The following is a 19,777-nucleotide window of genomic DNA, read 5'->3' on the forward strand; positions in this document are numbered from 1 at the left end:
ATACTGGAATCAAGTTAATTCATCTCTTTTCCTTAATTATTCCAGTGCCCGTCCCACATTATCCTCTCTATCCTTTCTCTCAAGCAGCATGGAACAGTGGAAAAGAGTGTGCTTATTGAAGTCATGTAGATGTTGAATAGAATCTCATTTAAGCTATTTCTGTGTTTATGAGCTTGGTTAGCCTCTCAGAACCTTTTGTTTTTCATCTATTAAGCTGGAATACTATGCCTCACTCTCAGTGTTTCAGTAAGAAATGCATGATTTAAAACAGTTACAGTATTTAGCAAACCTCTTGTCAAATAATAGTCATTCAATAATGGGAGCTAATATCCTATCTTCCTGGAAACCACATCTATGTTTATACAACCATTAGATAGCCTAGTCCCTGACCTTGTCCGTTCATTGTTTGCCAGTGGTAAGTCACAGGTCCTAGCTCTGGTTCCCTCAAAAACAGAGGCTGAGGCATAGTTTATGGACTAATACTTTATGGGGGGAGAAAGGGAGTGCAATTCCAAAACAGCAAAGATGAGGGAAAAAAAAGAGATATAACAGGGAAAGGAGGAATCGAATATGAGGTGATATGCTATTGAGTGTTACTGAGTTGATCACAGCCTCACAAGAAACACAGCTATGTGTTTGGTTATGTGGGCCATGTGGGCCAGTTGTGGTTTGGAGCCATCTTTTTGGGGAGAGGGAGGTAAGAAATGAATCCACTGGTATCCTCCCCATTTCCTGCCTCTTAGTGGTCAAAGTTCATCCCTCAGGCACTAAGTTCTCCACAATTCCAGGTGGCATTGAAAACCCTTAAGGGAGCTGTTGGGAAGATCAAGCTTTTCTCAATCCTATTGGATCAAATCTGGGTACTGGAGCTTCTATAGTTTTTGCTGCAATGGACAAGATAAAGTAGACTCTGCTGATTACTGTTCCATATCCCAAACATATACAGGCTTGAGACAACTGATAGTGTTAGGAGAGCTGCTGAGACAAGTAGTCATGTCCCTTTTGCCATATTCCATTTGTTAGAAGCTAGTCACTAATGTTGCCCAATAATCAAAGAGAAGAGAATTTGATTACACCTTTGGATAGAGGAGTGTCAAAGAATTTGCAGACATATTTTAAAACCACCACAGAACCATTTGAAAGCAAGATGCAAACATAATGCCTCATTACTCCCAAATACTTTGAGTTTTACTTAAAACAGAGACTCTGCCCCACAAAACCACAAAATAACCATCTGGATTAGAAAGTTAGCCTTGATACAACACTATCAAATAATTCATGGACCTCATTAAATTTCACTAATGATCCAAAAATGTCTCTTTTCCCTTCCTTATCCAGGAGTCAACCCACAAAACTATTACATTTATTTGTCATGTCTTTTTCTTATGTGTAATGTGTCCTTCAATCTGAGTCCATGCAGTCTTTCCTCCTATTCAGACTTAGACCATGCATTCTTGACAGGAATACCACAGAAATGGTTCTCAGTGTCTTAGTGCATCACATCAGGAGGCAAACAATGTCTGCATTTCCCATACTGGTTACGTGAAACTTGATCATCTGGTAAAATTAGTGTCTTCTGGGTTTTTCCATGGTAACATAACCATTTTCACCTTTGTGACTGATACATGCTTCAAAGAGAGGTAATCCAAGATTACACTTTTATCTTGTTTTTTTAATCAAACATTCACCCAGAATCCAAAATCACTACAATGGCCAGCAAATGTTGATCTTCTATTTTTATTAATTCTACATTTTTTAAACTGTCATTCTACATGCAGAGTTTTATCTTTCCTCCCATTTGCATTGAATTACATTAAATCAGTTGTAATCTATCATTATCAATGTTGTTTTGATGGTGAAAGTCTAGGGGCGTCTGGGTGGTGTAGTGGGTTGAGTGCTGTTTCAGCTCAGGCCCTGAATATCAGGTTCTTGGTATGGAGCCCCTCTTGGGTCTCAGCAGGGAGTCTGCCTCAGATTCTCTCTCCCTCTCCCTCTGCCCCTCCCTCTTGTGCTCTCTCTCCCACTCTCTCTCTTTCTCTCAAATAAATAAATAAATAAATAAATAAGGAAATCTTTAAAAAACAAAAAACAAGTCTAAAAGGAATGCCACTACTTATGGTAAGGGAGAAGGACATTGCATGAGACAGATTAATTATAAGAAAATTAAAATTTCTTTGGTATCATATTTGTCATCAGAAATACTGGATGGATAAAAGATCAGGGAAAAACATCTTCAAAATGCTGATAAAAAATAATTTTGAATTAAAATTCTATAACTTATCAACTATCATTCAATAGTGAGGGCAAAATAAAGACATTTTCAGATGAAGCAGAATCCACTCTTTCAGTAACAGAAACAATTTCAATTTCAAGGCATGACAGTAATATAATTTTGTGAGCCTGGTAACAATGTCATCCTACCATAATCTAGCACTTAAGCCCATCTACTCCTGCTCAATATTTTCCCCCAGAGCATGTATCACTTTCCAAAATAAGATGTTATTTATTTCTTGCTTATTATTCATAAATCTCCAATGGAATATATGGTACAGGAGAGCAGGAATCATTGTAGTTTATTCATTGATTTATCCCACCTACCTAGAACCGAATTTAGTATGTCATAGGTGCTCAAATAAGTATTTGTTGAATAATTTGAATGACTAAATGATTATTTCATATATGTGAAGTGAACTTGATTCAACTACAAGGAAATGTGGTAAAATCCGTACTCTGGAAGTTTAACACAGTTCTTTTAGAAATTGTCAGAGAGGGTAGACAAAAAATAACTAAGGGCATAAACAATTTCAATTTGACAAATACAAGTTGAATTGAATATATTTTACTGATTTATCCACTGTGAGACCTGAATACACTTACACTGAATACTGAAGCAATAATATTAGAAATCAACAAAATGGGGGTGCCTGGGTGGCTCAGTCAGTTGAGTGTCTGACTCTTGGTGTCCGCTCAGGTCACGATCTCAGGGTGGTGAGTTGGAGTCCTGCAACCAGACCCGCTCCTTGCTTACTCAGAATCTGCCTGGGATTTTCTCTCCCTCTCCCTCCATCCCTTCCCCCACTCCCACATGCATTCTCTCTCTCTCTTTCTCTCTCTCTGGAATAAATAAATAAATAAAATCCTTAAAAAATAAAAAAGAAATCAACAGAAACGTGATAGCACTAACCCATAAATTTAAAATCATTTTTAAATTATTTATGAATAAAGAAGAAATCAAAATGGAGTACCAGACTATTTAGAAGTGAACAAAGAAAGCTCTCTGTATCAGAGCAGAACTCTGAAGAAAATTTATGGATTCAATTTTTGTTTTTTCAGGAAACAAGAAGGGCTGAAAATAAACTAATAAAAAAAAAAAACCTAAGATTTCAGCTCAAGAGGCAGAAAAATAATGGCAAAGTAATGCAAAAGAGAGTTGAAGATGGAATCCAAAAAAGATAAAAAGGAGGGATTTTTAAACGAAATTAAAACAATAGTATTGATCAGCAAAAGTTGGTTCTTGAAGTAGACTAATAAATTTGACAACTGTTTGTAAGTATAAGCAAAGAAAACTGAAAGACTAGTCACAAGTAAATAGCATTAAGAGTGAGATTTGTGACATTATTTATAAAGAGATACTTAAAAATCCTATAGCACAATCCTATTACAACTAACCCACTTAACTGGCAAATCTTGGAAAATGTCCCTTCTCTAACATATATAAGTTGCCAGTATTGCCCCTTTCTCCTCCACCCCCTTAAAAATGCCTTCAATAGAAAAATAATTTTAGAAGAGATTAAAATGGTAGTCAGATATTCCTCAAAATTATACCAGACTCAGCCAGCATTCTTTTGGCAAGTTCTAACACTCAAGGATCTAGGTTTCCTATTATACAAACTCTCCTGAAGACTAGTGAAAGTTGCAAAATTACAAACTTCTTTCTCTGATATTAAGTCTGGATAGGAACCGCATGAGGAAAAAAAATGTGTAGACTAAAGTCACTATGGCATAGATAAAAATAAAATATCAACTCGAGTCTATTAGAGGAATCATTATAACCAGCTGTGGTTTCTGCTGAAAAGACAAGGGTGTTCAAAAATAAATCCAAAATTATTGTTTGGTTAGAAAAAGAGCAAGTTATAGAATGACAATGACAGTATACTACAATATAAATATAATACATATGTAAAACAATACTACATAGTTGAAGAGAGGAGTTTTATATTTACATAAATATAGATGTTTATAATATTCTGTATTATATATGCCTATGTATAATTATAAAAGCATGGGAAAAGAACTGGAAAGACCACACCAAATTGGTGCTGGTAGATTACAGAAAAACCAGGAATGTGTGGTTGTTGGAATATCAGGATAGAGGCCATAACTTTATCTCAAAGTTTATCTTTTAATTTTAATTTTAATTTTTTTGCTGTAGTTTGAGGACAACTGTATTAATGTGATTTCATGTGACTTAAAAACCAAAATAACTACCACAATAACTTGCTACTGACATTCTTAGCTTCACAATGAAGATCCTAGACATTTGGAGTTTCTTTGAATGTCAGCTGAAAGAGTGCTTTCATGTGCTCTTACGAGAATTTTTTCAACCTTCTTCAATTTAGTTCATATAAAAACATTTTTGGAGGAACATATCTGGGTACTTTGGAATGCAAAATTGATTCCTGCCCTAAAGAGTTTTTTTGGCAGGTGTAGTTGGGGAAATAATTCAACCAGCAAGTGTCAGGGAGAGTGGCAGATCCTACGGGAAAGGTATTCACTGACTGCTGTAGGAAAACTGAGGCGGACAGCAGTAGCTCACAACCTGGTCATGACCTAAGGATTTACTGTATCATGTACAGATAACAAAAATAAGAAATGTTTTGGGGGTTTGGGGAAAATACATAGATGTGTGTGTGTGTGTGCGCACGTGTGTTTGTGTGTGTGTGTGTGTGTGTGTGTGTACCGCAGACAAAAGATTGAAATTTTGTCATAATTGTTCTGTTAGGGCACAACCACTAGCATGTGCTCCGATGACCCCAGCTTCCCCATCTACTAAATGAGAGAACTGCATTAGTTGTTTTCTAAAGATCATGTCATCAAATTATAGTCATAAGAGTAGCAAAAGAAAAAAAAAATTAAGGTTGGAAAACATACTCATCTTTTTTGTTCTGAAATATCTCAGATATAGAGAGTGTACCTCCACTAAACAGGTCATATGGATATCATGTGCCTCAAACCCTTGGAAGGTGACTTGTATCTTCTATTTTTTGCAGAAATTGAAAAAGAAAGTTGTGGTGATCCTGGTACACCCTTATATGGAATTAGAGAAGGCGATGGATTTTCTAATCGTGATGTTTTAAGGTTCGAATGCCAGTTTGGCTTTGAATTAATTGGAGAGAAATCCATTGTTTGTCAAGAGAATAACCAATGGTCTGCAAACATACCCATCTGTATCTGTGAGTACCAAATGCTTTGCTTTCAGATAGCATATGTCACCCTGTCCTTGCATATAATTGCTTTTGTAATTAATTGCAAAGAGCTGGAACCGTGTAATTATTTTTGAACGAGTAGCACTTTGTGATACTATCTTTAACAAGTGTGCTTATGCCAAATTATAAATTTCATTAAAGATTTAAATAAAGTTAACATAGTTCACTTGGTAATTGCAGATGATGTGTGTGATATGATATGTGTTCTTATAACGTTTTGTTGGTGGCATTTTATACTTTATAGATAGCATACTTCTTTTGGAAATTATACATCTGAGCTAATTCTAGTAGACTCATTTATTTATTTTAACAAGATAGTATATGCTTATTTTCAATCAAAAGCTCTTAAAATATTTAAAGCTTATATTCTATGTATAATGCATTAACTTATTTTTTGCTTGTAGATGCTCACACTAATGCATACTCATGTGCCATTTATTTATATTGCACAGAAAAAAAAATTCATTAATGTTTATGATATACAGTATGCTTGGATTAAAAGAATGTATTTCTTCAAATACATTAAAACATTGCAATTTAACTACAACAAAAATATAATTCGTATTATCTGTTGATACACTTTTAGTTTCAGTTAAATACCAACACATGCAACTTACCAGATATAGGTGCAATATTGAAAATTTTGCATCTGGGCTTTGACTATTCACAAATGGTAACATATAAAGCCAATATTCATGAAAATAAAAATAATTTTATGGTTTTCAAATATAAGATTTTTCATCTGTATCCAACTTATAATGTTTTTCATTTGTGAAACCCTTCATTCCCTACAAAGGCACAAACTTTACTTCAATATTTAACTGGTTTTTTAAAAAAAAAGCATTTTTCAAGACCTACATTTCATCTGAGTTACAATATATGCTGCAAAACATATATTTTCCTTTATTCAGAATGTTGCTTATTTAACATTTTAAAATTATTTAACATTTTTAAAAAGTAACAGAACTTTTAAAGAGACTAGAGGTCGTTTTCTAGTATGTATTTTTGCATAGTTAAAAAGAAGGAGAAAAGAACCAAATATCAAGTAAGTACTACTGTTTCTCAGTATAGTGTCTGGATACATATTGCCATGATACCTAATCTTATGTTTTAGCAAAGTGGGTATTTTTTGAATGTGGCAGAAATTTCCCTAATCAAAATATGTATTGCTGGCTCTTCAGGGAATGTAGGAAAGGAAGAGTGCATAGAGCCCCTCAATAGAACCCTCTCCTTCTAGGGCCAGTGCTCATCCCTAACCAAGATCACCTTGTGAAGTTCCTGCTGTGAGAAAAGAAAATGTATTAGGAGAGTTTGATTGGATTCTTTTAGCATTATCTAAAGTTAGTAATACTTCCAAAGACTTCACTCGAAGATCTTTAGTTTTAAGTGTTCTTCCAAGGAGACAACGTTGTGTGATATTGGAGAATCTATGAATGTAATATATCGCATCAAAAATGAAACTATTTTAAAGTCATTTTAAGGGATGCTAAAATACATTTAATACAATATTTAAAATAATGCTGACTAAAACAAATTTAAACTCTTGAAAATCTAGAAGACACTTTTTTATTTTTTTACTACTTTAAAAGTAATTAAGCCCTGCAACTTGGTATATGATAAATAGGTAGCAATTAATAGTTTCCTATATACCAACAATAGCTAATTTGAAAATGTAATGGAAAGCTAATTTATTCAGAAAAATAAAATGATAAAATATGTAGAAATAATTCTTACATAAATCCAAATAACCTGTAGAAAATTACAAACTTATTCAGAAAAGGAAATTTTATGAAAAAAACATAGAGATAGATGCCCTGTTTCTGAATTAGAACACATTATATTATTACATTATAATAAATATGTGAATTAGGGGCACCTAGGTGGCTCTGTCGGTTAAGTGTCTGCCTTCAGCTCAGGTCATGATCCCAGGGTCCTGGGATCGAGTCCCATGTCGGGCTCTCTCCTCGGCACCGAGTCTGCTACTCCCTCTCTCTCCCTCTGCGTGCACGGTCTCTCTCTCTCTCAAATAAGTAAATAAAATCTTTAAAAACTAACTAACTAAATAAATATGTGAATTATATAGAAATTGCTTTGAAATTTCAATAAAAGTCCTAACATAATTTCTCTGGGAACACACATTCTTTGGGAATATGATGACATGCAGCTAGGTTAAAAACAAACAAAAAAACAGGCAACAATAGAATCGGTGTGAGAATTTTTTAAAAGAAAAGTACTTATGTGGATATCAAAGTATCCACATAAGTGGGACAAATTTAGCCTGAAGCCTAGTTTAGCAAATAAAGTTTTATTGGAATGTAACTCTACTTTTATTTACCTATTGCACATGGCTGATGTCCTGCTGCTGTGGCAGAGTTAAGTAGTTGCAAAAGAGACCATGTTACCGTCTGTCCCTTTACAGAAGAAGTTTGCTGAACCTGCCTTTAGGTAAAGGACAGTAGAATCAAATGATTGCAGGATGCAGGCAGGTCAAAGTGTGAAGGGAATAGGACTAGGTATGTGTGGGCGCCTGGGTGCCTCAGTCGTTAAGCGTCTGGCTTCAGCTCAGGTCATGATCCCAGGGTCCTGGGATCAAGTCCCACATCCGGCTCCCCGCTCCGCGGGAAGCCTGCTTCTCCCTCTCCTACTCCCCCTGCTTGTGTTTCTGCTCTCACTATGTCTCTCTCGGTCAAATAAGTAAATAAAATCTTTAAAAAAAAAAAAAAAAAAGGACTAGGTATGTGTGCACCCACGATGGAAGTGGTAGGGAGCTGGAGTGCATTAGCTTTTTCAAAGAAGCTAGAACTCTGAATTTTTCCCCCTCAGATGTAAAATAGGATGATTTTGAAATGTGATTTCAAATTTTTGTACAGGCATAAGAAAAAATTGCACCAGACACATTTGCAGTCTGGATCCAGCCCAATGGCTATCAGTTTCTAAGACCTGGTGTTAACTCCTAACATCATTCCATGTAGAAGAAGCAAACTTAGGTTAGAAATTATGTTTAAAATGATAAAAAAAAATACATATATAGTAATAAACAATTGATTATATATATAATTCCTGTCATTCTTTTACATACGTTACATATTTTACACACATATATATAGGTATGGTTGTATTTTTGTCTTTATATTTCTGTAGATAGAGAAATAGATATTGGTCTTATTTCTGAATGTTAATAAAAGATCTAAACTTAAAAGCAATATAAAAAAATCAAAAGAAATGATTATTTTTAATAATCAAATTATAGTAAAATTATTAACAAAATAATGTATGAATATTATATTAATCATAATATTGAATAGCATTCATAATCTTAAATGATCAGAGTTCATGAGCCTATAATTGAAAAAGAGAGAAAATGGAGAAATCTTCCACTTTGCTAGTAGGCAAAGAAGGGCAAATTAATAATATGTCATTTCTCTTATCATATAAGAAAGGTCAAATAATCATAATAGTTTATGCTGGTAGAGGTATTGTACACTCTAATATATAAATTATATTTCAGTATAAGTTAATACAACTTTTCCAGGCAGAAATTTAGCAAACTATTTTTCAGGCTTAAAGTTCATACTCTTTGTAAATAAAATTTGGTGCAAAATTAAATGAATTTGATTTTGTCAAAATTATGTAACGAAAGCCACTGGAAGAAAATACATCATTATTTTAACTATGATTTCTTCTCTGTAAAAAGACCATTTACTTTTGTTTCTTTACCCTTTTTCTGCTTCCTAAATGTCCTGTGTGATCCTTTAGCTCAGATGTTTTTAAAAGCTAAAGGAAAACTGAGGGGAGGTGTCAAGCAGGGGCAGGGAGAGACTTCATTTTAGTAAGGTGTGAAAGTTTGTCTTTCCAGGGTTAGCAACTAGGGGTGATAGCTATAAAAGCTAATTTGTCTTCTTATCTGTGTTTTAAACTATGAGAGCATCTCATGGCCATAGTAGGAATGAAACTTGCCTAGTCACCAACCTCCCTCCAAGTTTTGTCTGGGCTACAACATCCCAGCCCTGTTAATATCCGCATAATATTTTTTGTCTTCAATCATTTCCCAAGCATTATTGCTTTATATGGAAATCTCTAAATATTTTACCAATCTTCTTTCTTAAGCACAGAAACAAAAACTTTGTATAGAACTCTAACACAAATATGATAAATGTCAAAATAAATTGCCTTTATTACTCCCTATGCATGACATTTTTGTGCTTATTAAAGCATATGGTCATCCAAAGTAACAGTTGCCTTTTCTAATATGTGAAAATGGTAACATATTTTTTTTCTGTTTTATAAGTTACATTGTTTAATTTTTTTTCAAACTGCTAATTGATTATCATAGTTGTGGCAAAATAAGGTATAATAAGGATAAAGTATAATAAGTAAATAAGGATAAAGTATAATAAGAATGTGGCAAAATAAGGTATAATATTACTTTTGAACATTTATCGTATTTTAAAACCTTATTTCAACAGTTCCTTGTCTGTCTAACTTTACTGCACCAATGGGAACAGTGCTTTCTCCTGATTACCCAGAAGGGTATGGAAATAATTTAAACTGCATCTGGACAATAATCTCTGATCCAGGGAGCCGGATACATCTTTCTTTTAATGACTTTGATCTGGAATCTCAGTTTGACTTCCTTGCCGTTAAAGATGGTGACTCTCCAGACTCCCCAATTCTTGGAACCTTTACTGGGGCTGAGGTGCCTTCCCATCTTACTAGTAATAGTCATATTCTGCGACTGGAATTTCAAGCAGACCACTCAATGTCGGGACGTGGCTTTAACATCACTTATAACAGTAAGTTTATCTTTTTCATATAATGTATTTCTACAACGTAGAGCTAGAAGGAATCACGTAAACCAGCTCTCTTCCTCCACAGAAAAGGAAACTTGAACAAATCATATATATGTAAAATTATGCCAGGGATAGTCATTTAGTTCTTGATTTCCAACCATATTTTACTCCCTATTGTGTCATTTCTCTGTTTGTGAGAAGCCTGATATTAAGAAAATATGTTTCAAATATTATGATAGCAGCCAATATATTAGTTCATTCTATTAAATCTTATAAGCATAAGATCAAACCTCACTGTATATCATATACTTTGCTCCATTATTGGTGTGCAAACATATAAAGGAGATACAGCTTTCTTTCAAAATATTCATAAACTGGGGCACCTGGCTAGCTCTGTCAGTGGAGTATGCGATTCTTGATCTTGGGGTTGCAGTTTTGAGCCCCATGTTGGGTGTAGAGTTTACTTAAAAATAAAATCTTAAAAAAAAATAAAAAACAAAATATTCATAAGCACATAGGGGATCTTAAACAAATAATGAAAGCACAGAGTTATAATTCCAAAGACAAAATTCACAAGGCTGCAGAAACATTACAGAGCAGGCAATCATTAACTTAGGGGCAGCAGACCGCTGAGCTGATTTAGCAAAGCCACCATGGGGGAAAAGCACCTTAGAGATTAAGAGTGTCATCTCTATAGTGAAACTATGCAACTTCAGATCTTGGCTCTGCTCCATTTTTAGGTTTAATAAATGAGCCTCAGTGTTCTGATCAGTAAAACCATATTTGGGGGGCGCCTGGGTGGCTCAGGCAGTTAAGCGGCTGCCTTCGGTTTGGGTCATGATTCCAGGGTCCTGGGATCCAGCCCCATGTCGGGCTCCCTGCTCAGCGGGGAGTCTGCTTCTCCCTGTGCCTCTGCCTCTCCCCCTGCTTGTGCTCTCTCTGTCAAATAAAGAAATAAAATCTTAAAAAAAAAAAAACACATTTGGGTTTCTGTAAGGAATCAATTAGATGATGCGTGTAAATAATTTAGCATAGAGTATATGATACCTAGTAAATGCTCAATAAGCATTAACTGCCATTGTTTAGTTGCCTTCTGAACTATTGCCTTAGCATCTTATTTAATTGTATTTATTATGTTGCTTAATTTTGAGATTTCTTTAAGATTATTTAACTATTGTCTGTCGCTCATATTCTTTGTATTTTTCTGAAAAAAAGGTATAAAGATAGCAAAAAGAGTAATCATATGAAAGAGAAAATATCTTAGTACGTTAATACACTTATATACTAATGCTTCTGTTTGCAAACATTTCCTAAAGCCATAGAATACTGGTGACTTTTCTTGTTTTTTTTTTTTCCTTGAAGCTACCACACTCTGTCAGATACTGACCAACTTGATGAGTTAATATTTGTGTCATATAACAATATGATTATAGTTTCTTGCTTTTTTTAAAAAAAAAAAGTCATCTCTAACCTCCACCCCCGCCCATTCAGTGCTGAGTTTTGACAATAAGAAACAAAAAGCAGTTATTGCCTTTTCAAAGTGTCACTGGTGGTGAAGTTGTCAACATGTAATTGCACATCATTAAAGTTAAATTAGCTGTGATGTGTCATACAGACTGCTGTGTAAAATAGTTGCTTTATCTGAAAGTCCTTTGAAAAATATTTCATATATATGTATAAAGATCGATATATATATGCACTTATCCATCTATAATTTTTATTTTATCTTAAACATGTATTATTTTTAACTTTAATGTTTATGGTACCTTCAGGGTATTATGGAAATATGTCTCCTTGTCTCTTGTTCTGTTTCTCAGTAAATAATTTAATCCATCATATGCAAATTATTATATTTAATTTTTCTGCTAAAATTATATTTTTCTGAAATAAATACCTGTCAGGCATTATATATAGGAACCACAAGGCTTAATCAGTTGAGGTTTTTGGGTGTTTTTTAGCACAACAAAAAACAATAATTAGAAAAATATATATACCTACAAAATATATTTTATATATTTTAGAAGTTACCTTAGTATTCTTCTGTACTGCCAAGCTTAAAAATGAGGAGGATGAATAATAAAAGTCTTATGATTTATGAACAATATCAAAGGGATGATTAGTGAGAGAATTTAAAATAACTTCATGTACTTATGTAGCATGAATATAATAATTGTAAATACCTCATAAACTATGTTTTACACATTCAGACTTTGCTATTTTAAATGTTCTTCCAATTATATTGTGCTAATTTAAATATTTATGGTACATACTTGGCCATCCAGATGAATAAAGAGAGAAATTTGGAGGGCTCATGTAATCTATAATTTTGAAAGATTAAAATATGCACGTTGTCCCTACAGTTCTGCTACTTGCTAAGGCTAGGCTAAATATAATCCTGGGAGACACAAAATAAAATAAGAAAGTGGCCCTGAACTCAAGAACTAACATTCTTTTGAGACCTGAGACAAAAAACCCAACATAAAATGTTGTTGAGAAAAAATTTAGTCAGAGCAAGGGATACATTTCAATCCTATCTCTGTGACCTGAGGCCAGCGACTTATCTTTTTCTGAATCTCATGTTACTCTTTAGAGCTCTAAATGTTAAATGAGATTATAACATTTCCAAAGCTCCTATCACTGCCTGAAACATGGTAATTGCAATAGTTAGCTCCCTTCCCTTTTCCTAGATGGCAGAAAATAGATGACAAGTGGAAAATTATAAAGAAATTTTAAGACTTTCATACCAGTTTGGAACCTTTCACTATAACCTCACAAGACTGTCTCTCCATACCAAAGAGTGAATCACAAGAAAAGTTTGCAATGAGATGTCAACCTGCTCTGTATTCAGGATAATTGGAATTCTGGCTGGTATATACTGGTAATTTTTACATAGTCTATGCCTAATGATCTCCAGAAATAGGCAGAAATAATTCTGTTTTGAAGTTTAATCTTAGAGTATATAATTCATATTTTTATTTTTTTTTTTATTATGTTCAGTTAGCCATCATATAGTACATGATTAGTTTTTGAGGTGGTGTTCAATGATTCATTAGTTGTGTATAACACCCAGTGCACTGAGTATAATTCATATTTTAAAACAATCACACCTATTTACATCACAGGCAAACAGGTAGGGTCAAAGGAGAGCCTCCAATTCTATATATATATATATTTTTTTTTTTTAATAAATAAAGGCTTTTCTAGAAATAAACATAACCTTTTTTAAGATCAGTTTTTCTCACCCCAAGTATATAAGAGTCCGTCTCATACTGCTTGTTTGTGTGTTTTTTGTTTGTTTGCTCTTCTCAAGCATTTGGACATAATGAGTGTCCTGATCCTGGAATACCAATCAATGCACGGCGGTTTGGGGACAACTTTCAATTAGGAAGTTCAATTTCAGTTATTTGTGAAGAAGGATTTATTAAAACCCAGGGAACAGAAACAATTACGTGTATCCTTATGGATGGAAAAGTAATGTGGAGTGGACCCATTCCAAGATGTGGAGGTAAGTGCCATGGCCAGTTAAAACTATAACCCCATCATCATTACACAATGGAAACCATCGCAGGGAGTGCATCGTTTACCAGGACTGTTGTAAGCTTTATCTTAAAATACGACTTAATATTGTACATTAAACATATATAGTTAAACAAATTACACTTAGTGTTTCATGTTAAAATAATTTTTTAGAAACCTTTTTAGAAGTTCCCTTTTAAAAAAGAGCTCTTATCAAAAGATATACATTAATAAATGGTAAATCTTGGTTGTATGTACAAATTCTCTTTGTAGAGTTGTAGTTTAGTATACTTTATAGTTTCTAGTCATCCTTTTTCATGGTATTTTAACTATTCACAGTATAAGCATTTAATTTTCAAAAACATGTTAACAATGGGGCACCTTGGTGGCTCAGTTGGTTGAGCGTGCGACTCTTGGTTTCAGCTCAGGTCATCATCTCAGGGTTGTGAGATCAAACCCTGTGCCAGGCTCCATACTTAGCGGAGAGTTTGCCTGAGATTCTCTCTCTCTCTCTCTCTCTCTCTCTGCCCCTCCCGCCAGCACTCGCTTGCCCTCTCTCTCTCAAATAAATAAATCTTTAAAAAAATGTGTTAACAATGATTAATTGAAATAAATAAATTTATGCTGGAGCAGCCATTATTTAAAATGTATAATTTTTGTGGGCATAGTTTGCTAAACACTTTTTTTTTTTTTCAATTTTGATTTGCTCAATAAGATGTAGTCAAGAAAGTTCAGGGCAATATATACATGTATGTAATTTGCGTATGTGTTTATGTGGTGGTGTGTGTGTATGCAATGTTTGAAAGTTTATATCTTTGACTATATACATTCATATAAAGTCACAAATTATATTGGTAAAAAGAAAGGATGAGCCTACCTAAAAAATAAAATATACCAAGTATAGTGTTTCAATTTAGAATCTATAGGAATGTGTGTATGAGGTGTGGAGCTTTCATTTAGAATTGTCACAATACAGGGCGGCTGAGTTGCTCAGTCGGTTGTTTCTGCCTTTGGTTAGGGTCGTGATCCCAGGGTCCTGGGAGCGATCCTGGAGTCTGGCTCCCTAATCAGCAGGGAGCCTGCTTCTCCCTCTCCTTTCTGCTTCTCTTCCCAATGGTGCGAGTTCTCTCTCTCTCTCTCTCTCCCTTTCTCTCTCTCGTGCTCACTCTAATCCTCTCTCCCTCAAATAAATAAATAAATAAAATCTTAAAAAAAAGAATTGTCACAATAGGAATTAACATTCTGTATTCTGCTTTTCTCCTTCCACTCCAGTACCCAAGGCTACACAGTTATTTTATTTAAAAAGATATAGAAGAACTTTTACTAAGGAATAGATAGATTGACCAGAGCCATGAAACACCTTTTAACAGATCACCGTGTAATGATTAGGTGATGATTTTTTTTTTTTTTGCATTTTAATTAATTAATTTATTTATTTATTTTGATGTAGTGTTCCATGATTCATTGTTTGCATGTAACACCCAGTGCTCCATTCAATAAGTGATGATTTTTAAATAGTTTCTTGTTTTTCTCGTTTTCCTAATTTTTCTTTTTACCTGTGTCCAAACTCATAATGGAAACTTTTTTCTGGTTTTTTTTTTTTTAATTTCTAGCTGATAAATAGAGAATATTTAATAGATTATTCTCAGAAATATAACAGACTTCATTGACTAATACAGCATTACCTATAAATGCTGCCATTCATTGAGTTAAACATTTTCAGACCACGCAATTATGTTTTCCTATTAGCCCCTTCAATTAGCTCCTCCCTCCTCTTCTAATCGCTTTCTCATTTGTAATATCAGGGGGCTGAACTAGATGACTTCATGGGTTTTTTTCCAAACCTCAAATGTTATGGGCTTAGTAGAGGCTACCCTAGCAATGGCTATGACTGTGCTATTATGTTAAAAAAAAACATAATGGAGTTTCACAATAAAGGGCTGAAATAAAAAAAAGAAAAATGGAAAGTAATGTTCATTTTTGCTTCCCATTATACTTTGCCCCTGAGCTCACTCATTTTTTTAACCATAGTTCCTGACCCAAATTTGGGGAATCGGTCAGGAAAGCCTACATTAGTATTTGAAGGAAAAGTAGGAGATGGGAGAAATTTCATTTCAGGCAGAAGGAATGTTACTGGTTCGATGTACTGGAGTGGAGGACAGAGGGCCAGAGGTTTGATGGATAACCAGCGGGGTGCAGAAGATGGCCTGCTTTGTAAATGATGCTAAATGGTTTAAAATTATCCTGTGGCCAGCAGAAAGACACTCCAGCCCGGAAGTGACATGATCCGAGCCTCTCCCTCTGCTGCCCCGGGAGCTGTGTACAGTCCAGTGACATCTCTGGGCATTTGAGTCTGGTTGGATCCTCCCCTGCTTAACTTGGTGTTGGTTTAGAAGGAGCTTGTTTCCTAGCTGAATGGGGAGGTAAAAATAATGAGCTGAACATCAACAAATCATTTTATGAATCACTGCTTAATTTGAGAGCAATTTTAGCGAGATTTTTTTCACTGTGAAAAAGGAATGGTTTTTAACTTTCAAAAAAGGGTGAAACAAATCTTCCAAATTCTAATTTGGTACAGGCCAATAGGCTCTCGAGGCATCCTAAAGAGAGCTTTGCGAAGTTTCCAAAGGAACAGAATATGTTTTTCTGCGTGTATGAGTGAAGTTACATACACGTGGCTCACCTACCAATTTCTGGATCTAACCCCAACGTGGGAACATGACTAAGAATAAGGTTGGAGACAGGGAAGGCAGAATCGGAGTGGGCTGGAAGCGATCTTACTGTGGCGCTTGCCAGGTCACCTGCCATGTCCCAGGCCATGTCACAAGGCAGTTTCCACCCAATAAAGCAGACCGCTGTCAACTCCTGTGTAACTCACTCTGGCCGGTTTAGTTTCTGAGACTGTAATTAAGGTTTGTAAAGATTTCCTTTAGTTTTAGTTTTGCCTCAATTCTACTTAGATGTAAACAACAAAAGCCTGAGACTAGCTGAGGAAAACTTCTTTCCTAATGCGTTTTTTTGGGGTTGTTGTTGATCTGTTTTTAATCACCCTTCTCCCTCCACCATCCCCAAGCTGCCATGCAGCCCTTCCCATTGACACAAAGAACCATGTCTGAGAGCCCTCTCTGCCTGTCTTCTTTGTCCTTTAGACTTTCCATATTTTGACAGAAAAGTTTTGCTTATTATTTCTTGCAATTTATCTTTTAGGGCACTATTACGGCCTTCAATACAGACTTGATATTTTAGCTAAATTTTTTTTATCATCGTATTAAATATTTCATATGGATGAAATACGTACATGTGTATGTTCTGATTAATACAGATAACTATTTATATTTTAGCTTGTTAACACAAAATGTTCCACAATTAAATGCATTGTTAAAAGTTGCTCGGATGTATGGATTGCCATGTTAGAAAGTGGGTAGTTGCTCGTTTCAGTCAGGATTTATAGAGCAAGGGAAGTCGGTACAAAATGTTTCGATAACAAGACACAAAGCTTCAACCTCTTTAAAGATTGCCCTCTCCCTCCACACCCCACCCCCGTCAACTGCAATTGTCTAGAAGTTTAGGCATATTGGCAAATTAGTAATCCACCCGTGTCAACCAGTCTTCAACCCTAAAACTGTGGAACATCTTTGAAAAAAGTGAAAGGAAATGTTTTATCAGTCTTGGTCCTTGAATAAGGATTGGTGAGAGGAAAGAGAGAAATGAGATCATAATTTGTTGCAGTTCTATGATCCCACAGCTGAACTTGGATTCATTTCAGGTAGCTTAAATGCAATTGTTGGACATAAATGGGTTATACATTTTATTCACTGACCCGAAGTTCACCACTGATGTATTAACTAAGGATAGATTTAGGCTATCTTTGTGAAAATTTGAACCTCTTTCTCTAGAATGGGTTGATCAAATTTCCTCATGAGGAAGAAAAATTAGAGGCATTCTAAAGCCTTGCAGTCTTTCAGTTTTGCTAATGGAAAACAAAATACATTAATTACTGTAATCAGCATTGAAATCATTCACTTTGAATTCTACCAACTGTTCGCCTAACTCAGTTTAGTGACGATCAATGACTTCTTCACTTACACTTAGACTGTCACCTGAATATAACTGGCTGTATCTAGGGCCAGTCTCTGCATGGTGTCTCCTTCAAAGATATATCTTACCGCCGTGAATAGATAGTGTAGATGGTTATCATAGGTCTACTTTAATGGTCTGACATAGGGATTTTCATGATGTGCCATGAAAGCTTCCTAAAAATCCTCTTCCTCTGTCTCCACCAGTTTCCCACTCATAACAGCTGCATAAACACTCTCCCCCTTTTGCCCTGTGGTCCCCTCAAGACCCCTCTGGCCTCACATTCATTTATTTTTCCACACAGCCCAAACCCCTGTTGGGCAACTGTGAGCCTCCTCACTAAATTCAACCCTCAGGAAGTGCAGTTTTCTTTTTAGAGTATTTTCCCTTGGATTTTCTCCTTTCCATATACCTTCTTTCTTTCTCCTAATACAATCAGAATTTCTCTCAGGTGCCCCTGAGGGCATTGTGAGCCTTGCCCTGTTTCCTTCAAAGTCCTTTCTACCAGCCTAGGTGCTTGGAAATTTGGAAAAGGGGGAAAAGGAGCACAACATTACTGTGTTTAGATTTATTTCTCTCTTCACCTGGATGTATGAATGTATCTTCTGAAATATGGGTAAGATGTTGCTTTCCCTTTATTCTTTTTCTCAAGGGAGTAGTGTGCAACTAGATTTCCTTCACTGTACCAAGCAATGCAAACTGGAGCCATCCCTAACTCTCAAATCCTAGAATCTTTTTCTCGGTAAAATCCCAGAGCATTTCTAGTTTCTGGAATGTTCCTTGTGAACATTCTGAATATTCTGCTATACAGAAGACAAAATTCAAGGTATAGTATTTGAATCAGAGAGGTTTCCTTATTGGGCTTTGGGAAACTCACTGGTCTCTGACCACCATATTCTGCCTGTCCAAATGCCAGCTCCAAAGTGCTGAGACATACCTGCCTTATTGTCCGTACCTCAAATGATCTGAGCATCATTAGGTTCATGAGTCCTTTTGTAGTAGGGTTTATGCATGTGGTCATTTGGTCAATTGGCTATAAGTCCACTCTGATGTGAACTTGTTACTTCTGATCCTCCCATCTGTTCGTACCTTTGCCTAGTGGATGTCTTGCTTTTAACCCTTTATAATGAATTTATCACATACCCAGAAAATGCTGTTCCAGCATTTGCACTCAGCTCAGATTCATCTGGATATTCATATTCTCCAGGGTGGTGAGCCTGACTGCCATTAGATGGAGGTTTTGATGGATCTGTGTCCACAAATAGTACCTAATGCCCATTGCTATAGATCAGGAGTCATAACCTCAAATGCTTACAGGAGCAAGGCAATTACAGAAGCAAATTAGTTGGGCTAAATGGAACAAGCTGCCCTCCTAAGGGGGAGATGTGATTTCTCACTTTTTATAGAGAGATGGTTACAAAATAAACACTTCTCTTTTTGACATCAATAATAATAATAATAAATAACACAAGAATGATATCATTGACAGCTGATGACATTGTTCCCATTAGCCCTCACAGTTCCTTCATGCACACTAGAAAAGGGCATTTTCCAAGAGGAAAATGGCTTGAACTAGCGATTACAAAGGTCACTTTAATTTGAAATCCAATAGTAGCAATCAATCCCTTGGGGAGTGTGCCAGGCCAATAGAGCAGGTCAGAAGGTATATATCAACCTCTCCATTTTGAGAAAGCACTCCAATGTCTCAAGAAATTGGTTGGACTTACCTAAGAATCACTCTCCAGATAGCTATACCATGAAAAAATGTTTTGAGTTCCTCCTATTTGTGAATTTGTGTAACACTGTTCAAGTGCAATCCTCTAGCACCTAGAGTCTAGGCTGGAACATTGTATTCTGTGAATAGAGCACTCTCCCCCAGGTTGTCATTTCAATCTAGAATAGTGTCTA

At 35.3% G+C, this 19,777-nt stretch overlaps 1 protein-coding gene across 6 annotated transcripts in view; it reads left to right on the plus strand.

Annotated features, from left to right (window-relative positions):
• CSMD3 (CUB and Sushi multiple domains 3) overlaps nucleotides 1–19,777 on the plus strand; it is a 1,190,044-nt gene that overhangs the window by 758,148 nt on the left and 412,119 nt on the right. For all 6 annotated transcript variants that reach the window (XM_078072078.1, XM_078072080.1, XM_078072079.1 and 3 more), the window contains 3 exons: nucleotides 5,271–5,453; nucleotides 9,953–10,279; nucleotides 13,587–13,781. In XM_078072078.1, coding sequence (XP_077928204.1) covers nucleotides 5,271–5,453; nucleotides 9,953–10,279; nucleotides 13,587–13,781 — 705 coding nt within the window. The remainder of the gene's footprint in view (nucleotides 1–5,270; nucleotides 5,454–9,952; nucleotides 10,280–13,586; nucleotides 13,782–19,777) is intronic.

This window comes from Halichoerus grypus, chromosome 5 (assembly GCF_964656455.1).
Source record: "Halichoerus grypus chromosome 5, mHalGry1.hap1.1, whole genome shotgun sequence".
NCBI classification, from domain to species: Eukaryota; Metazoa; Chordata; class Mammalia; order Carnivora; family Phocidae; genus Halichoerus; species Halichoerus grypus.